Source organism: Natrix helvetica (assembly GCF_964273705.1).
Source record: "Natrix helvetica genome assembly, chromosome: Z".
Lineage (NCBI taxonomy): Eukaryota > Metazoa > Chordata > Lepidosauria > Squamata > Natricidae > Natrix > Natrix helvetica.
The window spans coordinates 78975098-79000398 of NC_138554.1; the positions used below are offsets into that span (position 1 = coordinate 78975098).

Sequence of the window (25301 nt, forward strand, 5' to 3'; positions counted from 1 at the left end):
GCCAGGCCGGCTTGCTGGAAAAGCCAACTTTTTAGGGCGTGTCGGAATGACCGGAGGTCAGGGATTATGCGAAGCTCCGGGGGCAGCTCATTCCAGAGGGAAGGCGCTCCCACAGAGAAGGCTCTCCCCCTGGGGGTCACCAGCCAACACTGCCTGGCCGACGGCACCCTGAGGAGGCCAACTCTGTGGGATTGTATTGGACGGTGGGAGGCTATTGGTGGCAGTAGGTGGTCTCGCAGGTACCCTGGGCCTAAGCCATGGAGCACTTTAAAGGTCATAATTAGTACCTTGAATCGCACCCGGAGGACAACCGGTAACCAGTGCAGGCTGCCTGAAAGGGGTGTAACATGGGAGCACCTAGGTACCCCCATGATAACCCGCGCGGCCGCATTCTGGACCAGCTGAAGCCTCCGGGTGCTCTTCAAGGGCAGCCCCATGTAGAGAGCGTTGCAGTAGTCCAGGCGAGAAAGGACGAGGGCATGAGTGACTGTGCACAGAGCATCTCGATCCAGGAAGGAGTGCAACTGACGTACCAGGCAAACCTGGTAAAAGGCCCCCCTGGTCACAGCCGTCAGATGTTCTTCTAAACTAAGCCAGGAGGACTCTCAGATTGCGAGCCTTCTCTGAGGGGGCTAAAATTTCTCCCCCTATTATCAAAGATGGAACAAGATGCACAAATCGGGATGACGGAAACCACAGCCACTCAGTCATGGAGGGATTGAGCTTGAGCCTGTTCCTCCCCATCCAGATGCGCACAGCCTCCAGGCATCGGGACATCACGTTGAGGGGATCGTTTGGGTGGTTTGGGGTAGAGATGAAAAGTTGGGTATTATCAGCATATTGATGATACCGTACCCCAAAACCACAGATGATCTCACCCAGCGGTTTCATATATATGGTTCTAAGTACCACCTGGACATTGAAAAACCCTCCGCCCTCCATTGAGACTCTAGCCCACTGGTTTTTAACTATTAACTTTTATATCATCTGCACCCCTACCCTATCGGGATGGTCAACAACCTACCAATTTACTCGAGGACAGACCTGCTTCATCTGCGGGAGGCCCCTCTCTCGCAGGTATGGCCCTTGGCTCTCTCAAGGGCCAGCCTTGATGACGGGTTCGTGAACCCCGAGAGGTGGAAGAAGAGGAAGCTGAGGGGCTTTTTAGCAAAATGTTTTATACTGTTTTTAGGGGGTTATGGGAAGGGGGGGGGATAACCAGGCCAGGAGGGAAGCCAGTGCCACACGAACAGGTGAGTCTAGGAGGGAAGTGAGCGGAGTGGGGGGGGAGGGAACAAACTATTCCAGTAGAGGGTTGTTTTATTACAACGGTCGCGGGGAGGGGGGGATGCGAGGACAAGAGAAGATCACAAGGTCGGTTGGGAGACCGTGGCTGCTGGCTACGCCCGGTCGTTTGTACCAACCCCCGCAACCTAGGTGGTCGGGATCTACAGAGACAGGGCCTGCAGCTGATGCTTTGCAATGCAAGGTCTGTGACCAACAAGGCCCCCCTCATTAATGAGTTGATCTCTGAGGGGGAGCTGGACCTTGCAGGAATAACAGAGACCTGGTTGGGTCACGAGGGTGGTTTGCCCCTCGTGGAAATGTGCCCACCAGGTTTCCATGCATTTCATCAGCCCCGGGCCCTGGGTAAGGGTGGAGGGGTGGCGGTGGTTATACGGGATGGTCTAGAGCCGAGGGAGTTCACTGTTTCTCAGATACCCGGGTGTGAGTCACTTGGTGTGAAATGGGGCCCAGGGAGGCACTGGGGTCTGCTGATTGTATACTTGGCTCCTCGCTATACGTCAGCAGCCCTGCCCGAGCTCCTCGAGCTGATCTCGGAGACGGCGGTGGAGATCCCCAAACTTTTGGTTATGGGAGATTTCAACCTGCCATCGACGGGAGCAGCATCCGAGGTGGCTCAGGAGTTCATGGCTTCCATGACAGCCATGGGCCTGACCCAACTAATTCAGGGCCCCACACATGAAGGTGGCCACACACTGGACCTTGTTTTTGTATCTGAGCAGTGGACGAGTGATCTGGGAATAGGGGACTTAGACATTACTCCCCTGTCATGGTCAGATCACTCCTGTCTCCGGCTAGACTTCCCTGGCGCTACCCCCCACCGCGAGGAGGCGGAACCAGTTTGTCCAAGCTGGTACCGCCCCAAGCATCTGATGGAACCTGATAGGTTCCAGTCGGAGCTTGGGCCGCTACCTGTAGCCCTGACCCGCGCTCGGTCGGAGGACCTAGTGGCCGCCTGGAATAGGGCGATGGCTGGGGCCTTGGACCGGGTTGCGCCTTTGCGACCTCTCCTACGGCAGCGACCCACCCGGGCTCCCTGGTATACCGAGGAGCTGAGGGTGATGAAGCGCCAGAGGAGACGTCTAGAGAGCAGGTGGAGGTCCTCACGCTGCGAGTCTGACCGAACACAGGTAAGAGCCTATTTACAGACTTACCTTGTGGCATTGAGAGCGGCCAAACGTAGACATTGTGCCGCTCTTATTGCGTCTGCGGATAACCGCCCTGCCGCCCTGTTTAGGGTCACCCGCTCCCTCTTGGTGCAAGAGACGCGGGGGGCACCCTTACAGGGTAGAGCAGAGGAGTTTGGAGAATATCTGCAGAACAAAGTCGCTCAGATCCGGAGCGGATGGGCCCCCTCCAGTGGTCTGGACGGGCCGTCAGCAGTGAGTCTTGTGAGTCCACTCTGGGAGGAGTTTGACTCTGTTGCCCCCGAGGATTTAGACAGGTTGCATGTAAGGCTGCGACCCACCACATGTTCATTGGACCCGTGTCCCTCCTGGCTGGTACTGGCATCCTGGGAGGTGACACAAGGCTGGCTTCTGGGCCTGGTGAACGCCTCGTTGGGTGAGGGATCCTTACCTACCGTCTTGAAAGAGGCGGTGGTGAGGCCCTTACTCAAGAGGCCTTCACTCGACCAAATGGAGCTAGCTAATTATCGTCCAGTCTCCAACCTCCCTTTTTTGGCGAAGGTTGTTGAGAATGTGGTGGCGCAGCAGTTTCCGCGTCACCTCGATGAATCCGATTATCTAGACCCAGGCCAGTCCGGCTTCCGACCCGGGCACAGCACTGAGACAGCCTTGGTCGCGTTGGTTGATGATCTCTGGAGGGCCAGAGATAGAGGTTGTTCCTCTATCCTGGTCCTATTAGATCTCTCAGCGGCTTTTGATACCATCGACCATGGTATCCTTCTGCGCCGGCTGGAGGGGATGGGAGTCGGAGGCAGCGTGTTACGGTGGTTCGACTCTTACCTCTCCGGCCGGATGCAATATGTGTTGACAGGGGGGCAGAGATCGACCCCGAGGCCACTCTCTTGTGGGGTGCCGCAGGGGTCGGTTCTCTCGCCCCTTCTGTTCAATGCATACGTGAAGCCGCTGGGTGAGATCATCCGTGGTTTTGGGGTTGAATACCATCTGTACGCTGATGATACGCAGCTGTACATTTCAACCCCAAACCACCCCAACGAGGCTGTTGCAGTGATGTCCCGGTGTCTGGAAGCCGTCGGGGTCTGGATGGGGGACAACAGACTCAAACTCAACCCCTCCAAGACTGAGTGGCTGTGGCTTCCGGCACCTCGGTTCAGCCAGCTGACTCCATCGCTGGCCATAGGGGACGAGCTACTGCCCCCTGTGGAACGGGCGCGCAATTTGGGCGTCCTCCTAGATGCCCGGCTGTCAATGGATGACCATGTGGCAGCTGTGGCAAGGGGGGCGTTCCACCAGGTTCGCCTGGTGCGCCAATTGCGCCCCCTACTGGACCGAGATGCCCTATGCACAGTCACTCATGCGCTGGTGACGTCTCGCCTAGATTACTGTAATGCTCTCTACATGGGGCTTCCCTTGGGACGCGCCCGGAGACTGCAGCTAGTCCAGAACGCGGCCGCGCGGGTTATCATGGGGAGGTCTAGATACTCCCACGTAACACCGCTCCTGCGCAAGCTCACTGGCTACCTGTGGTTTTTCGGGTGCGTTTCAAGGTCCTGATTACTATCTTTAAAGCGCTCCATGGCTCAGGACCTAGTTACTTGCGGGATCGCATCCTCCCACATACATCCCTGCGGCCAATCCGCTCTCACAGAGAGGGCCTTCTCCAGGTGCCGTCCACTAGGCAATGCCAGCGGGCGGCGCCGAGGAGTAGAGCCTTCTCTGTGATGGGCCCAACCCTCTGGAATGACCTCCCCCCTGACATTAGAACCACCTCGGACTTCCGCTCCTTCCGTCAAAAATTGAAGACTCACCTGTTCCGACTAGCTGGCCTGGCATGATTATAAATGTTACATCTATGAACTCCTGGTAGTATATTCTCATCTGGTTATTTTAAGAGTAATGTTTTAGTTTTAATTGTTTTTAGGGCTTTTAGCCTCATATTTATTTATTCTTCTGTACAGGACTCTTAATTTTAACCTCCTCCACATACATACATACATACATATATTTATAGCCCTATTTATATTTGTATTTTATCTGTGATTTATTGTGGACTGTACACCGCCCCGAGTCCCTTTTTGGGAGAGGGGGCGGTTTAGAAATGTGAATAAATAAATAAATAAATAAATAAATAAATAAATAAATAAATAAATAAATAAATTAATAATAATAATAATAATAATAATAATAATAATAATAATAATAATAATAATAATAATAATAATAATAATAATAATAATAATAATACAGTAGGGGTGAGAGAACCGACCCCTGGGCCACCCCACAAGTGACGCACCTGGGGGTCGATCTCTCTCTCCAGGCAACACAAACTGCAACTGATCCGATAGGTAGGAGGAGAATCACCGTAAAACGGTGCCCCCCACTCCCAAGCCCCCGAGTTGTCGCAGTAGGATACCATGGTCGATGGTATCGAAAGCTGCTGAGAGGTTCAATAGGACCAGGACAGAGGAGCAGCCCCTGTCCTGGGCCCGCCAGAGATCATCGACCAATGTGACCAATGCCGTCTCCGTGCTGTACCCGGGCCTGAAACCCGACTGAAATGGATCCAGGTAGACAGCTTCATCTAGGTACTGGGGAAGCTGACGTGCTACCACACTCTCGACAGCCTTCACTACAAAGTGAAGGTTGGAGACCGGACGGTAGTTGGCTAAAGAAGCTGGGTCCAGGGAAGGCTTCTTAAGGAGGGGCCTCACCACCGCCTCCTTCAAAGCGGTGGGAAAGAACCCCTCTCTCAATGAAGCGTTGGTAATCGCCTGGAGCCAGCCTCGTGTCACCTCCCGCGAAGCCGAAACTAACCACGAGGGACACAGGTCCAGCACACAAGTGGCAGCACTGAGTCTCCTCATAATCCTGTCCATGCCCTCGGGGGTCACAGGGTCAAACTCATCCCAGATTGTCTCCTCAAGATTCATCCCCGTCGGCTCGCCCAAATCTACCCAGTCAGAGTCCAAGCCTGTCTGGATCTGAGCGATTTTATCCTGCAGATACTGAACAAATTCTTCAGCCCTAAATGCAAGGGGTCTTCCCCAGTTCCTTGGTTAAGTAAGGAACGGGTCACCCTGAACAGGGCGGCTGGGCGGTTATCTGTGGACGTGATAAGAGCAGAAAAATGTTGCCGTTTTGCCGCTTCCATCGCCACTAAGTAGGATTCAATATGAATTCTTACTAGTGTTCGATCAGATTCGGACCGGCTGGCCCTCCAGCCACTCTCTAGGTGTCTTTTCTGGTGTTTCATCTCCGGAGCTCCTCGGTAAACCAGGGAGCCACCCGGGATCGACACCGGGTCAGAGGCCGCAAAGGCACAACGCGATCCAAGGCCCCAGCGGCCGCCCTATCCCAGGCTTCCACTAGAGCTTCAGTCGAGTTGTGAGCAAGGGATTCAGGAAAAGTCCCAAGCTCCATCAGGAACCTTTCGGGGTCCATCAGGTGCCTGGGGCGGAACCATCTGGTCGGTTCCACCTCCCTGCAGCGAGGGGTAGTAGTATGGAAGTCAAGCCTGATGAGGAAATGATCAGACCATGACAAGGGTTGAATAGAAATATCCCCTAAATATAGATCATTCATCCACTGCCCAGAGACAAAAATCAGGTCGAGCGTGTGTCCCCCATTATGGGTGGGGTCTTGAATTAACTGAGTTAGGTCCATAGCTGTAATGGGAGCCGTGAACTCCCGAGCTGACCCGGATGTCTCGTCAATGGAGGGCAGATTGAAATCCCCCAGAACCCTGAGCCTGGGGAAATCAACCGCCAATCCAGCTAACACATCCAGCAGCTCCGGCAGGGCCGATGAAACGTAGCAGGGAGACAGATACGTAACAAAAAGGCCCACCTGAGCTCCAAGGCCCCACTTCACAAAGAGGGACTCACACCCGCTTATCTGAGGCACAGTGACCTCCTGAGGTCTGAGACTTTCCCTAATAACCACTGCTACCCCCCCCCCGCCCCTGCCCTGGGCTCTCGGCTGGTGAAATGCCCGGAAGCCTGGTGGGCATAGTTCGCTAAGGGGCACACACCCCTCATGGCCTAACCAGGTCTCTGTAATGCACGCCAGGTCTATTATCTATTCCATGACTACTGAAGCTCAAACATTGAAAATACTAAGTAAAGTGACTTTTAAATATCAGGAGATGATTAAACCTATAGCAAAGACTTAAGGAGACATTTGAAAATTGTCCTGTATTACCTAAAAAGAGCTAAATTGACTAACTGTGGGACATAAAGAACCATATTACTGTATTTCCGGAGAAGCAACATCAGGAATGAATAAATGGTTTCCAGATTGACTTTCTGAGGGCAAAAATAATTGAGACTCTGGAGCAGTGATAGAACATTGACAGACTACTGAGCAATATTTGGATTCATCAAAAAAGAAGGCAAGATGTTTCAGCAGGGGGAAATAAGAGGGTTGCAAAAAGAATTGGTAGCAATGTTTCAAAGCATTCATGATTCTATGACAAGAAATCACAGGGAGATAATGGACTTAATGAATAACATAAATGGGAAATTAGAAAGTGCTCCACAAGAGACAATGACTAATGATCAAAAGAGAAATAAAGGTGACAATGGAGAGACCAGGGAAAAAGGCAGAACTAAATAAACAAATAAGCAAGAAGAGAAGAGGGAGAAGGTAATAAAAACTTACAAAGCAATTCAGGCAAAATACCTGCTAAAATGATACTAGATAAACAGAAAGATATCTTTGAAATGGAGAGTTGGGCAGATCCTCTGGAGGTATGGCTGCAAAAGATGGAAGAAATATTTAAATTAAACAGGAAAGATAGAGAAGACCCAACGGAGGAATTTGGGAGGCAAGTTAAAAAACAAATAAGAACTGAAATATTAAAATGCGTAACAAAGATGATGCATACAGTAAATGCTAGAAATAGGGGGATTATTATTATGCATATTTTATATAATATTCCGTGTTTCCCTGACATGTCCTGGTAATAAGACCATGACATATTTTTCCTGTGGGCAAAAAATATGCCCTCCCCCAATAATAAGCCCCCTGGACAACCCCCCCTCCAGCCAGGCAGAGTGCCACTCACCAACCTAGCAATATCCTGAAGGCGCAAAGCTGCAGGAGCGGGGGGGGAGAGGAGGCAAAGGCACTCACATGCTTGATGCCTTTGGGATACCACTAGGTTAGTGGGTGGCACTGTGCCCAGCTGGAGTGGGGGGTTGCTGGGCAGCTGCTCTCACAATCAGCCACCCGGCAATGCCCCTTTCCAGCTGGGCAGAGCACCACTCACCAACCCAATAATATCCCAAAGGTGCTAAGCTGCATGGCGCTCTGCCCGGCTGGAAAGAGCGGTTGCGCGAGCACTTGTTCTGCCTCCAGCTCGCGTGCCTCCCTGCCTCACCATGCCCAACTCTCCCTGCAGGACTGGGAGAGTTGGGCATGTTGTACAGAAAGTCTTCCTGCAGCCAGTCCACAACCACAGAGCGTAGTCCCAGAGCGGCCGCTGCCGGAAGACTCGGCAGCAGATCTCCGAAGTTTGGAAGCCGCTTATGCTCGGAGCCAATGTTCCCTCTAATTTTTTTTCAGTGTGAGCAGAAAAGTATAGTGTTTGAGCAGCACATTTTCATGCCTGAGCAGCACCTGAATTTTTTTCACAGGTGTCACCTAAGACAACAACGAAATCAGTATTATTTGAAACTCAAAGTTATGTTTCTTCAAGGTACCTGCTTAATTTAAAGTGTTATATAGTATCACTTAACAATGCTCTTGCTTAGCAACCAAAATGTTGGGTCAGAAACTCTGGCATTTGAAGCACACAAGTCTTAAAGCTGTCAAGTTACAAGATCCTTGCATCCCTAACCCTTTAGGGAAAAAAAAACCCAAGGGGTCTTCAAACCTGACAGCTTGAAGACTTGTGGACTTCAACTCCCAGAATTCCTCCTCCAGTCATGTTGGCTCAGGAACTCTGGTATTGAAGCATGCAAGTCTTAAAGCTGTCAAGTTGCAAGATCCTGGCACCATTAACCCTTTAGAAAAAAACCCACACTCTTCAAACCTGACAGCTTGAAGACTTGTGGACTTCAACTCCCAGAATTCCATCTCCAGTCATGTTGCAGCGATGTCATCTGCGTGGATCTGCTCCATCTTCGGTTTTTTTCACAGGGGGCAGGGCTGCTGCTGAAGATGCCGACGAGCCCCTGCCGCCACCAGAATAACAGCTGCCTTCTCCTCCTCCTCCTCCAACAGCCACATTTGCTGCCCAGCGCTGCAGCTGAGGTGAAGCCGGCAAAGCTCCCGCTGGTGCCCCCCGCCCGTGGCAGCGGCGGCGGCGCGTCCCCCTCCACTCGGAGCACCTGAGCTGGGCACCGCGTTACCCCTGCTGCCTTCTCCTTCTCCGCCGTGCTTTTGAGAAACCATGAGGCCTTTTTCCCCTTGCTCCTGCCCCCCTCCGCCACCTTCCTACTGGCTCCCGCGGCCTCATGGCTCCTCAAAAGCACAGCAGAGGAGGAGGGGGCAGGGGTAACGCAGGGCCCAGCTCAGGTGCTCCGAACAGAGGGGGAGGCGCCGCTGCCATGGGCGGGGGTGCTGGCAGGAGCTTTGGTGGCTTTCACCTCGGCCGCAGCGTCGGGCAGCAAATGTGGTGGTGCTGTTAGAGGAGGAGGAGGAGGCAGCAGATATTCTGGTAGCGGCAGGGGCTTTGGGGGTTTACTTTAGCCGCAGCGCCAGGCGCAAGCAGCTAGGATTGGCCACCAACAAAGGACCTTCCTGGGCTTGCTTTGCTGAACTCAGTCGCCCCCCCCCCCCCGCTCATCAAAACAAGTCCGGGGAGGTCCTTTGCGGGCAACCAGTTCTAGCCATCTGCAAAGGACCTTCAGCACCTGTGACAGTAGAAATCACTGCGCGGCAGTTGGAAACTGCTGTGCGGTGTTTTCTTGCCACGTGCGCGGCCGTGCAGCCACGCACCTTAGAGGGAACAGTGCTCGGAGCATGGTGGCGGCAGTGGGGCCGTTGCCCTGGGGCCCTGGCCCAGCCCTGCAGGGAGAGTTGGGCATGGTGAGGCAGGGAGGCACACGAGCTGGAGGCAGAACAAGTGCTCGTGCAACCTCTCTTTCCAGCCGGGCAGAGTGCTATGTGGCTTAGCGCCTTTAGGATATTACTGGGTCGGTGAGTGGCGCTCTGTCCGGCTGCAAAGGGGATTTGCCAGGTGGCTGTTCGTGAGCGTGGTTGCTTCATGGCTGTTGTGTTGTGCTGCTGCGACAGCACAACACAGCCATTTGCCCATGAGGCTGTGCCCAGCTCTTTGGGAGCCTGCTCACAAGAGAGCAGCCACCCAGCAACCCCAAAACAATAAACCCTCCCCCCATAATAAAGCCCAAGCCATATTTTGTAGGTAAAAAGAAAATAAGACCCTGTCATATTTTGGGGGAAACACGGTATTTAAAGTAATAGCTAAGAGGTTGAAAGATGGTGATACTATGTACATTCCAATGATACTGTTATTGTTATTAGAATGGGGGACTAAAATGTTGAACAATTAAATAATGAAGACTTATAGTTTAATACAAATATGTATAAGAATATTATTACAATTACATAAGTATGATTTAAATAACAAATAATATTATCATTACTACTTGTATTCAAATGAATGATACCCAGATGCCTCACTGTTCATGTATTGATATTGATGTATAATTAAAAAAATCTTTGTGGGAATTGGCATCCCTCTCTTTCTTTCTGATAGTATGGTACCACAACATTCTGAAAGCTCTGGGGATCCCTCTGGAGCTCCTTGCATTTTCAGATTTCCTACTATTGTCATGTCCTAAGAAAGAAAAGTTCACATAGGCTTCCAGTAAAAAAATAATAAAGTACAAAAGGCAGGAAACAGAAGGGAGGAAAACTATCCAGATATGCATTCAACTTGGAGAAGGAGAAATTTACTCTAATGTACAGGGTCATACATGTCACATTGCTTGTTTTACAGCCTGCATATAGATGGTGTAGCATTGTCTGGTTCTTTGACTAGGATATTTGAATCCCAGTTGCCCCTAATTATATAAATATCTTCATCTTACATAGGAAAAAAATAGTTTTTCAAAAAAAAATAGAACTCCAAGGAGTTGGAGGAGGCAAAGTCGGAGTTGGGTTGCTCCCAGTTTGGGTGAACCGATTGTGATAATTGGGCCTACATTGCTAAACCAATAGTGATAGCTGCCTGGCCACACCCCCAAACTGGCCCACTCTGACACTCGCCTTGCCTCACCTTCGCCAGAACTGCCTCCTCCTACCTACATTCAAATAAGCATTCATGCTAGCCTAGCCCCTCCTCCCTACCGGTCAGCATCTCCCAAAGCCACCGGCATTGCACACACCCTTGGAGCGTCAAGCAGCAGGCGAGGCAGCAGGGGTGAGCTCTCAGCACTTTTTCCACTGGTGGGAAAAATGCTGAGGGGAATTCTTGCTCACCTTTTGCCAAACGCCTGGAACTCCAAGTGGTGGTGGTGGGGGCAGCAGTGAGTTCCAGCAGTGGGTTTGTAAACAAGGTGCAAAGTGGCTCTCAAAGAGAACGAAACTTTGCATCGATAATGGCGGAAAGACTCAAAAGATTGTTAAGTGAATTTATACACTCAGATCAAAATAGTTTTTTACCCAAGAAACAGATTAGAGATAATATGCAGATTATATTGAATGCATTAGAACATTATGAAGCAAATGGGAAACAAATGGCACTGTTATTTTGGGATGTACATTGATAATATAAATTGGCAATTTATGATAATGCAACTGCAAATGATGGATTTTGGGGATGGATTCATAAACATGGTTAAAACTATCCATAAAGAACAACAGGCTAAAGTGATGGTAAATGAAGATATGACATAAAAAGTGCTAATTAGAAAAGGACCAGGCAAGGGTGCCTGTTATCTCCACTATTATTCATATTGATACTAAAATTTTGAACAGAAAGATAATGCAAGATAAAGATATAAAGGGATTGAAAATTTAAAAAGAAGAATATAAATTGCAAGCATTTGCAGATGACTTAGTATTTATTATGGAAGATCCAATATGAACAGGTCCAAAACTACTAGAACAAATAGAAGAGAATGGAGGAATGGCAGGATTGAAAATTAATAAAGATTAAAAAAAATTTCGAGTGAAAAACATAACAAAAAAACAGAAAAGAGAAATAATGGAGAAACTAGATATCAAATAGTAAAAAAAAGTGAAATATTTGGGGATACAGCTGACTTCAAGATGTGTAACCATTAAGGAAGATAATTATTATAAATTAAGAAATCAAATTGAAGTGGAAATCTTCGCCAACCAGATCATCACCAGCCAGAACCTTGTGACGATGAGGAGCTGCCCGAGTATGAAGTTGCCAGTATCCGGGATTCCCAATGGCTGAAAGGACAGTTCCAATACCTGATTGAATGGAAAGGCTATGGGCCGGAGGATTTTACCTGGGGGGATGCAACCTCCGTGCACACACCTGCTTTGGTGCAGGCCTTCCATGATCAATTCCCATCTAGGGCACACCTAGAATATCAGACCTGGGGGAAGGGCCCTGTGGTGAGGGATAGTGTTGTGGCCCAACAGTGACCAGCTGAGCTGTTGGTGGAATCTGACAGCAATGAACACTATGGGACTGCCCTGGAGGCTGAGGAAGACTCTGGGGGGTGTTCGGAGTCAGGGCAGGGACTAAAGAGGCCTGTTGGTCACCAGGTGGCGTCTGAGTCAGGGAGCAGTGAGGAAGAACAGAGGGAGGTTGTCCCTGACGTATGTATGCGTAGGGCTGCGAGGAGGAGGGAGCAGCTTGGAAAAAGGGTCACAGAAGGAAATAGGAGCAGGTGGCTATTGATTGGCCCCTCCCTGAGAGCTTATAGATGGGGCGACAGGAGGGGAATTTTGCAGGAAACAATAATTTACTGATCCAGCTGTAGAGAAAGATTGGGAGAATTTTGTGAGTTCAAGCCTTGATTCATAGAGATAGATTTCTGGGCTCCCAGCCAAGGGGTTGCTTATCTCCCTCCTTAGTTGTGTCAGACAGCCAAGTCTGCGTCTGCATATATTGTAGAGGCTTGGGATAGAACACCAGCTGTGAGAACCTTTTCCTTAGGTTGGGCTCAATGGATCAGGTGGGCATTGCTACTGCTGTACCAATCTCCCTGCTGCATTGCAGCTTCCCTATCCAGCCTCCTGGACCTCACCTAGCGAGGGAATTCCCCAGGTTTATAGTTCTGGGGGATTTCAACCTGCCATCCCTGGGAACAGGGTCGGAGTCCCTTCAGGGAGAGGGAGCGGTTTATAAATGTAATAAATGTAAATGTAAATGGAGGTAGCCCAAGATTTCATGGAAACTATGACTTCCATGGGCCTGTCCCAGGTCATCCAGGACCTGACTAGAAATAGTGGTCAGACACACCCAATTTGGTTTTCTTGTCGGAGCAGTGTCTATGTGACCTGAAATTGGTGGATCTGTCCTTGGTCCCCTTGTCATAGTCGGGTCACAGTCTCAACAGTTTCTCAAGAACTGTATCTCCCCACAGGGAGGCAGGACCTATTAGATTGGTCCGTCCCATAGACTAATGAACCCAGATGAATTCCAGAAGGAGCTGGGGGTTATAACTGCAGATCTGCTGTGCAGTTTAGCCAAGCTTTTAGTCACTGTTTAGAATAAGAAGGTGACTGAGGCTCTGGATAGGATTGCACCCACCCTCCCCTCACCCATAGACCTCGCTGCCTTTTGTGGTATATAGAGGAACTGAGAGGGTTAAAACACATGAGGAGATGTCTAGAGTGCATCCATGTTTTAGACCCATATCTCTCCTGGCTTGTGAAAGCTTCCCAGGAGGTGACAGGTGGGTGGACTGGCAGTGATCAATGCTTCCCTAAAGGAGTGCATAATGCCCCAGCACTTTAAGGAGGCTGAGGTCTGCCCTCTTCTTAAGAAGCCATCGCTGGATTCCACCCTGTTGGATGATTTCCGACTTGTCTCCAATCTTCCCTTTTTAGGGAAGGTTGTTGAGAAGATGATCGTACTGCAGCTCCAGAGGTTTCTGAATGAAACAGATTATCTCAATCCCTTCCAGTCATGACTCAGGCCTGGATTTGGGGCAGAAACAGCATAGGTCATGGTTTTGGATGATCTCTGGTAGGAATGGGATGGGGATAGTGCATCCATCCTTGCTCTACTTGACCTCTCTGCAACTTTCAATACTATTGACCATGGTATTTTCCTGGAGCGTCTTTTGGTGATGGGAGTGGGAGGCCTTGTTCTACCCTGTTTCACTTTCTTCCTCTGCAGCCACTCTCAGTCAGTGTTGATAGGAGGAGAGAGATCAGCTTTCACCCACTGCTTTGCGGGGTTCCACAGGGTTGGGTGCTCTCTCCGCTCCTGTTCAACATTTATATGAAGCTGCTGGGTGAGATAATCTGCCACCATGGACTGAGGTATCACCAATATGTTGATGATGTCTGGGCCTATGGTGAGTTATGTGATGCTGTGTCCTCCCTCTTCCAGTGCCTGAAGGCTGTTAGGGACTGGATGAGGAGCAACGGGTTGAAACTAAACCCTGGCAAGAATTTGGAGTTCCCCAATTATGCACAGGAATCATGAGTCCAGGAGAATTCCCCGATGTAGCACAGGGTCTGTTTGGGATAGTGCCACCCCATCCAAGACCAAAAGTGGCAATTTTTCCTAAGGAATTCTCCTGAACTCACAATTCCTACTCAAAGAGCAGGTGGTGCTCGTGTCCAGGGGGGACTTTGCACAATTGTTGGTTGTGCGCTAGTTATGCCCTTTCCTGGACTGACAATCTCTACTCACTGTCACTCATGCCCTAGTCATTTTCCATCTTAACTATTGCAATGCGCTCTACATGGGGCTGCCCTTAAGACCATCTGGAAGCATCAGTTGGTGCAAAATGCAGCAGCCCACATGGTTTTGTGAAGACCCCACTGTGCGCATGTATCACCTCTCCTGCGGGAACTGCAGTGGCTGCCGATTTGCTTCTGGGTTCAGTTCAACATGCTGGTTGTCACCTTTAAAGCCCTTCATGACTTGGGACCAGGTTATCTGAGATACCGTCTCTTGTCAGTCACATCTACTAACCCATCAGAGCTGGGAGACAGGGAATGTTGCGGATCCCATCCCCTAGAAAGATACACCTAGTGGGACCCAGAGGAAGGGCCTTCTACATGGTGGCTCCCTCCCTCTGGAACATCATTTCCCAGAGATTAGAATGGCCCCCACTCTAGCACTCTTCCAGAAGACGCTGAAGACCTCATTCTGCCAGTGGGCCTCGGGAACCCAGAGCAGGATGGAGAACACTAAATGGCTCATGTGATCTACTGTTGCCAGGATGGGGGTGAGGGGCAGGGGGTGATTTTATTATATTATATTAATTTATTTGATTCCTTTTTATTAGTTTTATTGTTTTAAATATTCTTTTATATTCTTAAGTTGCCTTGAGTTGTCAAAATAAATTCAATAAATAAATAAATACACACATACACACATATACACCATGTGCACAATTATTAGTCAAGTGAGTATTTTGACCATATCATCATTTTTATGCATATTTTCCACCTCCAAGCTGTATAAATTTGAATTCTTAGTGGATATAAGCACATCACATGATGTGTAGTTGGGTAATGAGGCAAGGGTGGCCTAAGAAGAGCAACACCTTACATCAAGGTGTGCATAATTATCAGGCAGCTTCTTTTCCTAAGGCAAAATGGGCCAAAAAAAGAGATTTAACTGACTCTGAAAAGTAAAACATTGTAAAAATGTTTCACAGGGATGCAGCACTCTTGAAATTGCAAGATATTGGGGCATGATCGCAGAACCATCAAATATTTTGTTGCAAATAGTTAATGAGATCACAAGAAATGTATTGAGAAAAAAATGGACATTAACTGCCAAAGATTTGAGAAGAATCAAACATGAAGCTACCAAGAACTCATTATCATCCAGTACTGTCATATTTAAGAACTGCAACCTACTTGAAATGCCTAGAAGTTCAAGTTGTTTAGTGCTCAGAGACATGGCAAACAAAGGCTGAAACCCAACCACTATTGAACAAGACACATAACTTGAAATGGCAAAACTGGGCCAAGAAATATCTGAACACAGTTTTTTTAAAGGTTTTATGAACTGATGAGATGAGAGTAACTCATGATGGACAGATGGATGGGCCTGTTGCTGGATCAGCAATAGGCACAGAGCTTCATTTCGACTCAGATTCCAGCAAGGTGGAGGTGGGGTACTGGTATGGACTGGCTTTTATTAAAGATGAGCTAGTTGGACCTTTTCAGGTTGAAGATGGACTCAAAATCAATTCGCAAACCTACTGCCAGTTTTTAGAAGATACTTTCTTCAAGCAGCAGTGCAGAAAAAACTCTGCATCTTTCAAGAAGTCCATAGTTTTATGCAGGACAATGCTCCATCGCATGCATCAAAGTATTTCTCTGACAAATTGAAAGACAAAAAAGATAAGTATAAAAAGTGGAAAGGGGAGGACATAACTAAGGCAGAATATCAGCAAATAGCCCGAACATGTAAAGATGAAGTGAGGAAAGCTAAGGCTCAAAATGAAGAAAGGCTTGCCACAAAAGTAAAAAATAACAAAAAAAAGCTTCTTCCAACATGTTAAAAACAAGAAAAGAGTTAAGGAAACAATTGGTCCATTGCTGGGAGAAAGTGGCAAGAAGGTGACAAGCAACAGGGAGAAAGCAGAACTATTTAACTCATGTTTTGCATCTGTCTTTACACAAAGGGATAAAACAGTCCAACCTATCAAAAACAGCACCACAAAAATCAGATTAGGAACACAAGTTGAAATAGGGAAGAAAAAGGTAAGTGAGCACCTGTCTACCCTAGATGACTTCAAATCACTAGACGACTTCAAATCACTGCGGGCGAAACAGGCGCTCACACAACCCCCTTCTCCAGCTGGGCAGAGCTCCATGCACTGACCTAGGGAGTATCCCGAATGTGCCAAGCCGCAGGAGCTGGGGGTGGGTGGGTGGGCAGAGCACCACATGGCTTGGCACCTTAGGGATACCCCCTAGGTCAGTGAATGGCGCTTTTCCTGGCTGGCGAGAGGATTTGCCGGGCGGTTGCTCGTGAGCATGGTTACCTCATGGCTGCTTCGCCCCTGAGGCTGTGCCCAGCTCTTCGGGAGCCAGTTCACAAGAGAGCAGCCGCCCGGCAACTCTCCCCTCTGGCCAGACAGAACGCCACTCCCCAACCTAGCGGTATACCGAAGGCAGCAAGCAACGTGAGCGCTCCCCCCCGGCTCCTGTAACTTGGCCCGGGATCCTTGCAAGGGGAATGGGACCACGTGTGCAGGCGGCTCCTCAGCGCACAGCCTCAGATTAGCAGAGCCGTGATCCCCTTCCCCTGCACACGTGGTCCCATTCCCCTCCTTCCTGAGCCAACATGAAGGGGACCGCGGCTGCGCTGATTGAGGCTGATTGAGGCTGGAGCTGAGGAGCCGCCTGCACACGTGGTCCCATTCCCCTTGCAAGGATCCTGGGCTCGCCCAATGTAAAAAATGGTGAGATTGGCACACTTGGGGCTGCTGCTGCTGCTGAGATGTCCAGGGAGGCTAAACCAAGCCACTTTCCCAGCCACTTTCACGGCTTCCTGGAGTAATTCTTTTTTATTTTCATGATGAGAGTGGTGAGGCTCCGCCTCCCCTGCCTCCCCTGACTGCACGTCACTGCTTGGCTTCCTCTTTGTTTTTCAGTGCTTTTTTTAGGATTCCTTATGACAGAATGTATTTCTTTGCTTTTCCATATAGGATCTATGACAGTTTAGAAACTGCTTTGGATTTTCCCAAATGAAAAGTATAGTAATAAAGGGTCAAACATAGTAAAAAATGAAAATAATCTTTGGCCAGGCATCCTCAAACTACACCACGCAGGACGCATCTGGGCCGCCAATACAAAATATCCAGCCATGGAGTGGTGGGATGAAAAGCAGCTGCCAGCTTGTAATGTAGTGCTTTAAAAGTCTTTTAAAGTCTTTAAAAACAGCCTTTCAGATGTTTTCCACAGCCATGTAATCGAGGGCCAGTGGGTAAGTAGGGAAGGAGCTGCTTTTAAAGTAGCACTTTAAAAGTGAGTGGGTGGGTGGGTAAGAGACATGTCTCCACATCTCCTAGCTTTTTCAAAATCAGCTGAAGTTGACTAACACTAATTCAAATGCAACCGCAGTATAATGCCTGAAGGAGAATTCATCAACTGATTTGATTCTTCCCATATATAAAGTACATCCACCAAATTGGCTGAACAATTTTGGTAGATATTCATGTGTGCATATACACATGCACAAGTGTGGCAAAAAGCAGTTTGTGAATTCTCCTCCAGGCTTAAAAGACCTTTAGCCCTGTAATCCCAAATAAGTAGGCCCACACTTCCCATTGAATTAGTAGTATATTTCTGTTGGGTAAAATTGTTCTTCATTTTAAATGTTGTATTATTTCATGTTTCTTTGCACTACAAATTAGGCAAATGGCAAGAAAGTTTGCGCTCTTTTTTCCTTGAGGGGAGGTCTTAAGTAAATAGATTCCTTGGGTTGAGCAAATACACCAAGGACAAAGGCAAAATGGACTGCTAAATTGGCCATTCCTGCCCAGTCACATGACTACCTAGCCACATCCACCCAGCTGGTCTGGCTGCCTAACAGTGTGAAGGACCATGAATCAGCCCCCTGTTCAAAAAGTTTGAGGACCCCCTGATCTAGGCTGTAGACATCCCAGTATTCTCTTGTTTGTGTTATAATAGATTTGTCCACTCTTGTACAAGAAGAAATTCAAACAGACTTTATAATATTCTAAGAGATAATAAAAGCACATGCATCTCCTTGTTTTATTAAAGCTACTTTACCTCTTAAGTAGAAATTGGAAAATTGCAATCCCACGTTTGCTTAATGCCCTATAGCCAAATTCACATAATACAGAACAATTGTGATTAAGTATTACAAAGATTTCTCCAAATTGTTAGCTTGGTTAGTTCATATACTTACATTTCCTTTGCTGAGGAACACAGTGACTTGACCTTCATCCCGAATCTCAGAAAACATGGGTGCTCCCACCAGCAGGTCAGAAAGTCCATCAGAATTCAGATCTACTGCACATAAGGAGGAGCCAAAGTAAGAGCCCATCTGCAACCAAATTGAGTCACAACAAAGCATTCAATATCTGCCCACGTACAAGAGGAAATCACACAAGCTTTTCTTTTTTTGCAAGTGGAACTATAACTTACTGATCTATCTCACACCTGGCAGCTGTAAATGCCAGTTGCAATAGTTTTCTAATATCAGTTGGATAGGGCAGCTACTCTTATTGTTATGGTTGAACACCTCTGAACATATCAAGATATATAGACTCGATCTGACATCTTTATCCACCTATCAAGACCTGAGATAGGTAGTGGCTGTTTGATGGTGTTAAATGTATTGTTGCAAGATGTTAGCTGTTCCAAGCAAAGCTGCCTTTTGCAATTGATGGCAATTTTTGTTTCAATGCCAATTGTATTCAAGTGGTGCTCCAGTTGTTTTGGAACTACCATTGATACAATTATTTTATTTTATTTTTTGCCACAATCATTCTATTGCTATTTTCAGGTCTTTGTATTTTGTGATTTTCTCCATTTCTTTCTCTTCTCCTGTCTCCAGGTACTACCTTGTCTATTATCCAAACTTTCTAATCATACCCACTAGCTTTGGCTACTGGGAATTGCAATTCTGTCTCCTCTTAAAGCTTTCCTAGTCTTGCTTTAAATATACCTGTACTACTGAAGTCATAATGATGATTCACCTACATTAGTAAACATTTCAGGGTTAATGCAGGACACTTTTAAAAAGAATCAAACCAGTGCAGTGTAAAAATACCATTTGGATACTTGTTTGACCATTCTCTCATAGATTCCAAGCAACGTACAATCACTTCAATTAAGTTAAAAGAGAAAATTAAGTCATGAAGTAGATATCTATAGAGATTCTCAGTCATCCAGGTCATGCTTTTTCAAGAAGCAACTGGACTGTCTGTTTTTTTTTCCCTTTAAGATGTTTTGCTTCTTATCCAAACTGAAGAAATATCTTGGATGAAAAATTCAAAGAAAAACAAGGAAGTTCAGTTGCCTCTTGAAAAAGTACTTTTGGGTCAGGAAGTAGGTGTGTCCTCAGTAACTAAAAAGTTTAGGTTTTTTAATAAGACCAGGTCAGGACTATTGATAAAAGGACCAGAAAAGTAGACATATGGTAGGCAAATTATGCCTAAAATGCAGTGATATGCCTTTCTGATGATATTAAATAATACCAGAAATTATTATCAGCTCAAAAATTCATCCAAGGATTGAATCCATGAGAAATTACTTAATGAAGAAATTTCAAGATATTATAGAATAAGGGGCTTCATGGAACCTAAAAGCACAAGCGCAGAATGCTTATGTGAACTCTTCAATCTTCTTCTCATTGCATCCTGTGTCAATGTATTTTTCTTTTCCATTCCTTTTCATTCAAGTCAATGGCCCTTCAAATAGAAGGATATGGGAAACTCAAAATACTATTTTAAGAAACACCTTGTGCGAGCATAGATAATTAGTTTTACTGCCCCACAGCAAAAGATTCATTTCATCTAATAATTTTAAATACTGAAATTTAAAGGATTTAAAATATTAAGTAGGGTCTCATTTGAACTGCACTGATTAAGTCTGTTTAAAATGAGTTCAACTTGAGAACCATTCCAAAGATAAAAAGGGTTTGAAATATAGCTCTTGACATACAGAGAAGAAGTGATAGAGCAGGTTTTTTGCCTCAGGTGCCAAAAGCATGCGCATGTGTGCTATCACAAGCACTCGAGTGCCTACCCACATAACTTAATGCCCCTTTTTGATGCAGACCGCACATTTTTGTACAAGGCTTCCCCGCCACTCCCTCCTCTGGCTGCTTCCCCTTGGCTAACACCCAGTGAGGGGAGACTTGCTCTGCCATAAACAGGCAGAGACCGGGGTGGGGGATGCTCAAGTGTGCTCCTGCATCAAAAAATCTTCCCTTATCATTATCCTGTGTGAAGATTGGACCCTTTTTACTCCAGCCAGTGTGAGTCCGGTTGCTAAATTCCCCTTCCCCAAAGAAATGCTTGGGGGAAGTAAAGACCTGGGCGATGGTGGGTAGGGCAGGCTCCATGGCATGGCGCTGAAATGGAGAAAGGGCAACAGAGCAGCCACATTGAGGGAAAGAAGGTCCTTTTCTTCTTTCCTTGCCGCTATCTTTCCCCCGTGCAGGCAGCTCCCTTCCTCATTTCCCTTTGGATTGCAGCAACCAGGCAGGATCCTCTTTAATAGGGTGGGGGAAGTGGGGAAACAGAGCAGCCAGCAAGAGGGAAAGAAGCCCCTTTTCTTCTTTCCTTTCCATTTGTCTTTCCCCGTGGAGGCAGCTCTCTTCCTCATTTCTGGTTTGTGTTGGGCTGTTTTTAGCTTTTGGAGGTTACAGGGAATCCTCGGGAGAGAAAAAAACTGCCAAAAACCAGCACACACATGTGCACTGGAGCTGACAGGGCAATGCCTTGCGTGCCCTCAGAAATGGCTCCACATGCCACCCTGGCACGCATGCCATTGGTTCGCCAACACAGTGATAGATGGAGTCGAAACCATAGGTGTATACTACTTGCCACCCAACCAAGCAGAAAAAATATATGTACTTTTTGCCAACCAACTATATGTAGGAGACACACTACAATAGTAATTGGGGACTTTAATTATTGTGACATCAATTGGAAGACTTAATTCGTACCAAGTGAGAAATCAAATTGGTTCCTGACCAACCTAGCTGACAATTTTGTTGTCCAAAAGGTAGAGGAGGGAACTAGAGGGACAGCTGTACTGTGCTTAATTCTTACAAACAGATGCGATAGAGGGAGTTGAAACCACAGGAACCTTGGGTGAGAGTGACTATGTCATACTAGGATTCAACACGCAAACACAAGCAACAGAACACAATGATGGCAGAGTCCTAGATTTTAAAAGAGCTGATTTTAACAAACTCAGGGAGAACTTGGAAAATATTACTTGGATAAAAATCCTAAAGGGAAAAAGAACTCAAGAAGCTTGGAAAACTCTGAAAAATATGACCATAAAAGCCCATACCAGCACAATACCACTGAAAAAGAAAAACAATAAAACCAAGAAGAAACCAGCATGGCTGCATCTGATCTCTCTGACAAATTAAAAGACAAAAAGGACAAGTACAAAAAATGGAAAGAGGGACACATAACTAAGGCAGATAGCCAGAATCTGCCAAGACAAAGTCAGGAAAGCAAAGGCTCAGAATGAAGACTTGCAACAAAAGTCAAAGATAATAAAAAAAAGTTTCTTCAAACATATAAATAGCAAGAAAAAAATCAAGGAAACAGTAAGTCCACTAAAAAGACAGCAAAGAAGTAAAAGGCAGCAGATAGAAAGCAGAGCTGCTTAACTCATTATTTGCCATCAGTCTTCATGCAAAAAGAAACAATAGTCCAACCTACCAAAAATGTAACTGTAAAAGACAGACTAGAAATAAAAGTTAAAATAAGCAAAAAAATAGTAAGAGAACACCTGTCATCTTGATGAATACAAATCACCAGGACCTGATGGTTTACATTCCAGAGTTCTAAAAGAGCTGGCAGATGTCATCTCAGAGCCACTGCACGGCATCTTTCAAAAATCCTGGAGCACCAGGAACTACCAGAGGACTGAAAAGGAGCTGATGTGGTTCCCAACTTCACAAAAGGTAAAAAAACAGACCCAGGAAACTACATACCAATCAGCCTAACATCAATTCCTGGGAGGATACTGGAAAAGATAATTTTAAAAACCAGATCTGTCAACATCTAGAAACAAGTAAAGTAATAGCAAGCAATCACCATAGGTTTGTTAAAAACAGATAATGCCAAACCAATCTTATTTCATTCTTCAACATAGTGACTAAATTAGTAGGCCAGCGAAATACTGTGTACATAATATACTTATACATCAGCAAGGCATTCAACAAAGTAGACACAACCTACTTCTTGGTAAGCTACAAAAAAGTGGGACAGATAGCTTCACAACTAGATGGATTCACAACTGGCTGACAAACCATAGTAGTCCTTAAAGGTACTACATCTATGTGGAAGAAAGTAAGCAGTTGGGTACCACAAGGTTCCGTTTTAGGCCCAGTACTCTTTAATATTTACATAAATGACTTAGATGAGGAAATAGGAGGGAAACTTACCAAATTTGCAGATGATATTAAGCTGGCAGGAATAGCTAGCACCCTAGCAGACTTGAATACTGGGCCCTATCTAACAAAGTGAAATTCAATGCAGAGAAAAGTAAAGTTCTACACTTAGGCAAGAAAAACCAAAATTACACATATAGACTGGGTGAAACAAGACAACTGGGAGAAGGATTCTGGAAACTTGGTGGACAACCAGCTAAATATGAGCCAGCAGTGTGCAGCGGCAACCAAAAAAGTCAATGCAATCCTTAGTTGCATTAACAGAGGGATACAAACAAGATAAAGTGAGGTGCTAATACCATCTTAGCAAGACCCTCTGCACTCCCACCCCCATGCGTGTGTGTGTGACTTCCCCAGCCCTTCCATGCATACATATGTGTCTCCTGTATGCGCCCCACCCCCATGCATACGTGTCAGAGACCCAAAAATCAGCTGGCCGGCAGAAGACATGTGTGCCAGGGCAGTGGTGCTGAACTGGGGTGACGGCTCACATGCCCACAGTGCATGCCATCTGTGGCACGTGTGCCATAGGTTCACCATCACAGGTGTAGGGTCGTCTGTTTGGCTGGGAGTTTGGACTAGATGACCTACAAGGTACCTTCCAACTCTTATTCTTGATTAACCCACAAGATATCATTTTTTACAGGAACTGCACTGCTTGTTTGCAAATGTTTAGGTTCAAATTAAGATGTTAATTATTACCTATACATTTTATTAATAAATTTAAGATGCTAATTATTACCCTATACGTTTTGACTCCTGGTTACCTATAAAACAGTCTGCTCCAAGTGAAATTGCCTATCTAGTAAGAATTAATAGAGAGGGCATATTAAAAATGTCTCATCTGGAAATATAAGCAAGAAGGGGTCTAGAGAAAAGTCCACTTTGCAATGTCTTACCTTCTCTGAAATATCCTATCTCTAGATACAAGGTTGGTATTGCTCCTATTGGTTTTTCAGAAGGCTGTCAATAGGCTGCCTTTCTTTTCCATACAGCCTTTGAGGATGGAGTGGAAATATAATGTTTTTTATATTGTTTTTTATTTTATTTTGTTTATAATATCACTGCGTAAATGGTGTGATGCCTGTATTATACATTTCAATACAAACAGACAGTGTTTTTACTCATAGTTATTACATTTCATTTTCATTATTTCATGTTATTTACCCATATCTTTTACTATTACCCTTCAATTCTAAACCTTCCTCTTATTCTTTCATATATATTTAATATATTGATATACATATACTATATTTCCCCTTTTATTTCTATCTCTATTTTAACTCCCCCCTATCGCTATTATTTTCAAAGGCATGATAATAACATTTCTTTTCTGTTTCCAATTTTCCATCTTTTTTGTTATTCATATTTCCATTATTTAGCTCTTCACATCTGTTTATATTAAAGTTCCATCCTTCCTTTCTTTCATTATCCTTCCTTTCTTTCATTATCCAATATCTCAATATATACTTCTGGTACCAATAATAATTAACTTAATTCCTACTCATGTTCTTTCCAATCCGCTAGTCCATATAATTCTACTACTAATACACATGCTTATATTAAAGTGTTGTGGCCCAGCAGGAGCTGTTGGAGCTGCCACCAGACTCCGACAGCGAGGGTCCCTATGAGTCGGCTCTGGAGGATGTGGAGGACCCTGGACATCCCCAGCTTTGCTTTCTTGACCACGCCCCTCACTCGGCTCCTACAAAAGAAAGTGCCATTTCACTGGGGGCCCACGGAGCAACAGGTGTTCGTGGCTCTGAAGGAGCTGATTTTTACAAGGGAGCTGATCCTGAAGCACCCTGATCCCCATCGTCCCTTTGTAGTGGAGGCGGACGTGTCTGACATTCTGATAGGGGTGGTGTTACTGCAGGCTCACGCCCCTGATGGTACCCTTTTCCCTTGCGCTTACTACTCTCGGAAACTCAATCCTTCTGAGCACAATTACACCATCTGGGAGAAGGAGTTGTTGGCTATCAAGGTGGCGTTCGAGGCCTGGACGCATCACCTGGAGGGGGCCAGGCATCAGGTTGCGGTCCAGATGGACCATCGGAATTTAGAGTTGTTGACCACGGTACGTAAGCTGAACCAACGCCAGATCCGGTGGTCTCTGTTCTTTGCCTGGTTCAATTTTATGTAATTTGACGTTCATCCCTAGTGCGCTGAATCAAAGGGCAGATGCCCCGTCTAGGAAACCGGAGTACTCTGACCCTGCAGACTCACTTTCACCCCGGACTGTTCTACCAGTTGAATCCTTCGCTGCAGTTCATGAACCCGTGGACTCTGATACGGGATGCGCAGCGGGATGATGAGTGGGTGGAACAACGGAGTGCAGAGGTAGTGCCGGCTTCCCCGTTGACCTTTGACAATGACCTTTTGATGTATCGGGACCGGCTCTACGTGCCCACAGGGCCCCTCTGTGGACTGGTTCTCTCCCAGTGTCATGACATTCCAGCAGCGGGACATTGCACCTAGTCTCCCGCACTTTCTGGTGGCCCCGCTTGCGACACAATGTGCAGATGTATGTCACATCGTGTGTGCAGTGTCGAAAGGCCAAGTCAGCAACTTCCAGGCTTGTTGCAGCCATT

At 46.7% G+C, this 25301-nt stretch overlaps 1 protein-coding gene across 4 annotated transcripts in view; it reads right to left on the reverse strand.

The window, feature by feature from the left end:
- Positions 1-25301, reverse strand: part of ITGA9 (integrin subunit alpha 9) — a 541618-nt gene that overhangs the window by 423369 nt on the left and 92948 nt on the right. For all 4 annotated transcript variants that reach the window (XM_081971274.1, XM_081971275.1, XM_081971273.1 and 1 more), the window contains exon 9: positions 18475-18612. In XM_081971274.1, coding sequence (XP_081827400.1) covers positions 18475-18612 — 138 coding nt within the window. The remainder of the gene's footprint in view (positions 1-18474; positions 18613-25301) is intronic.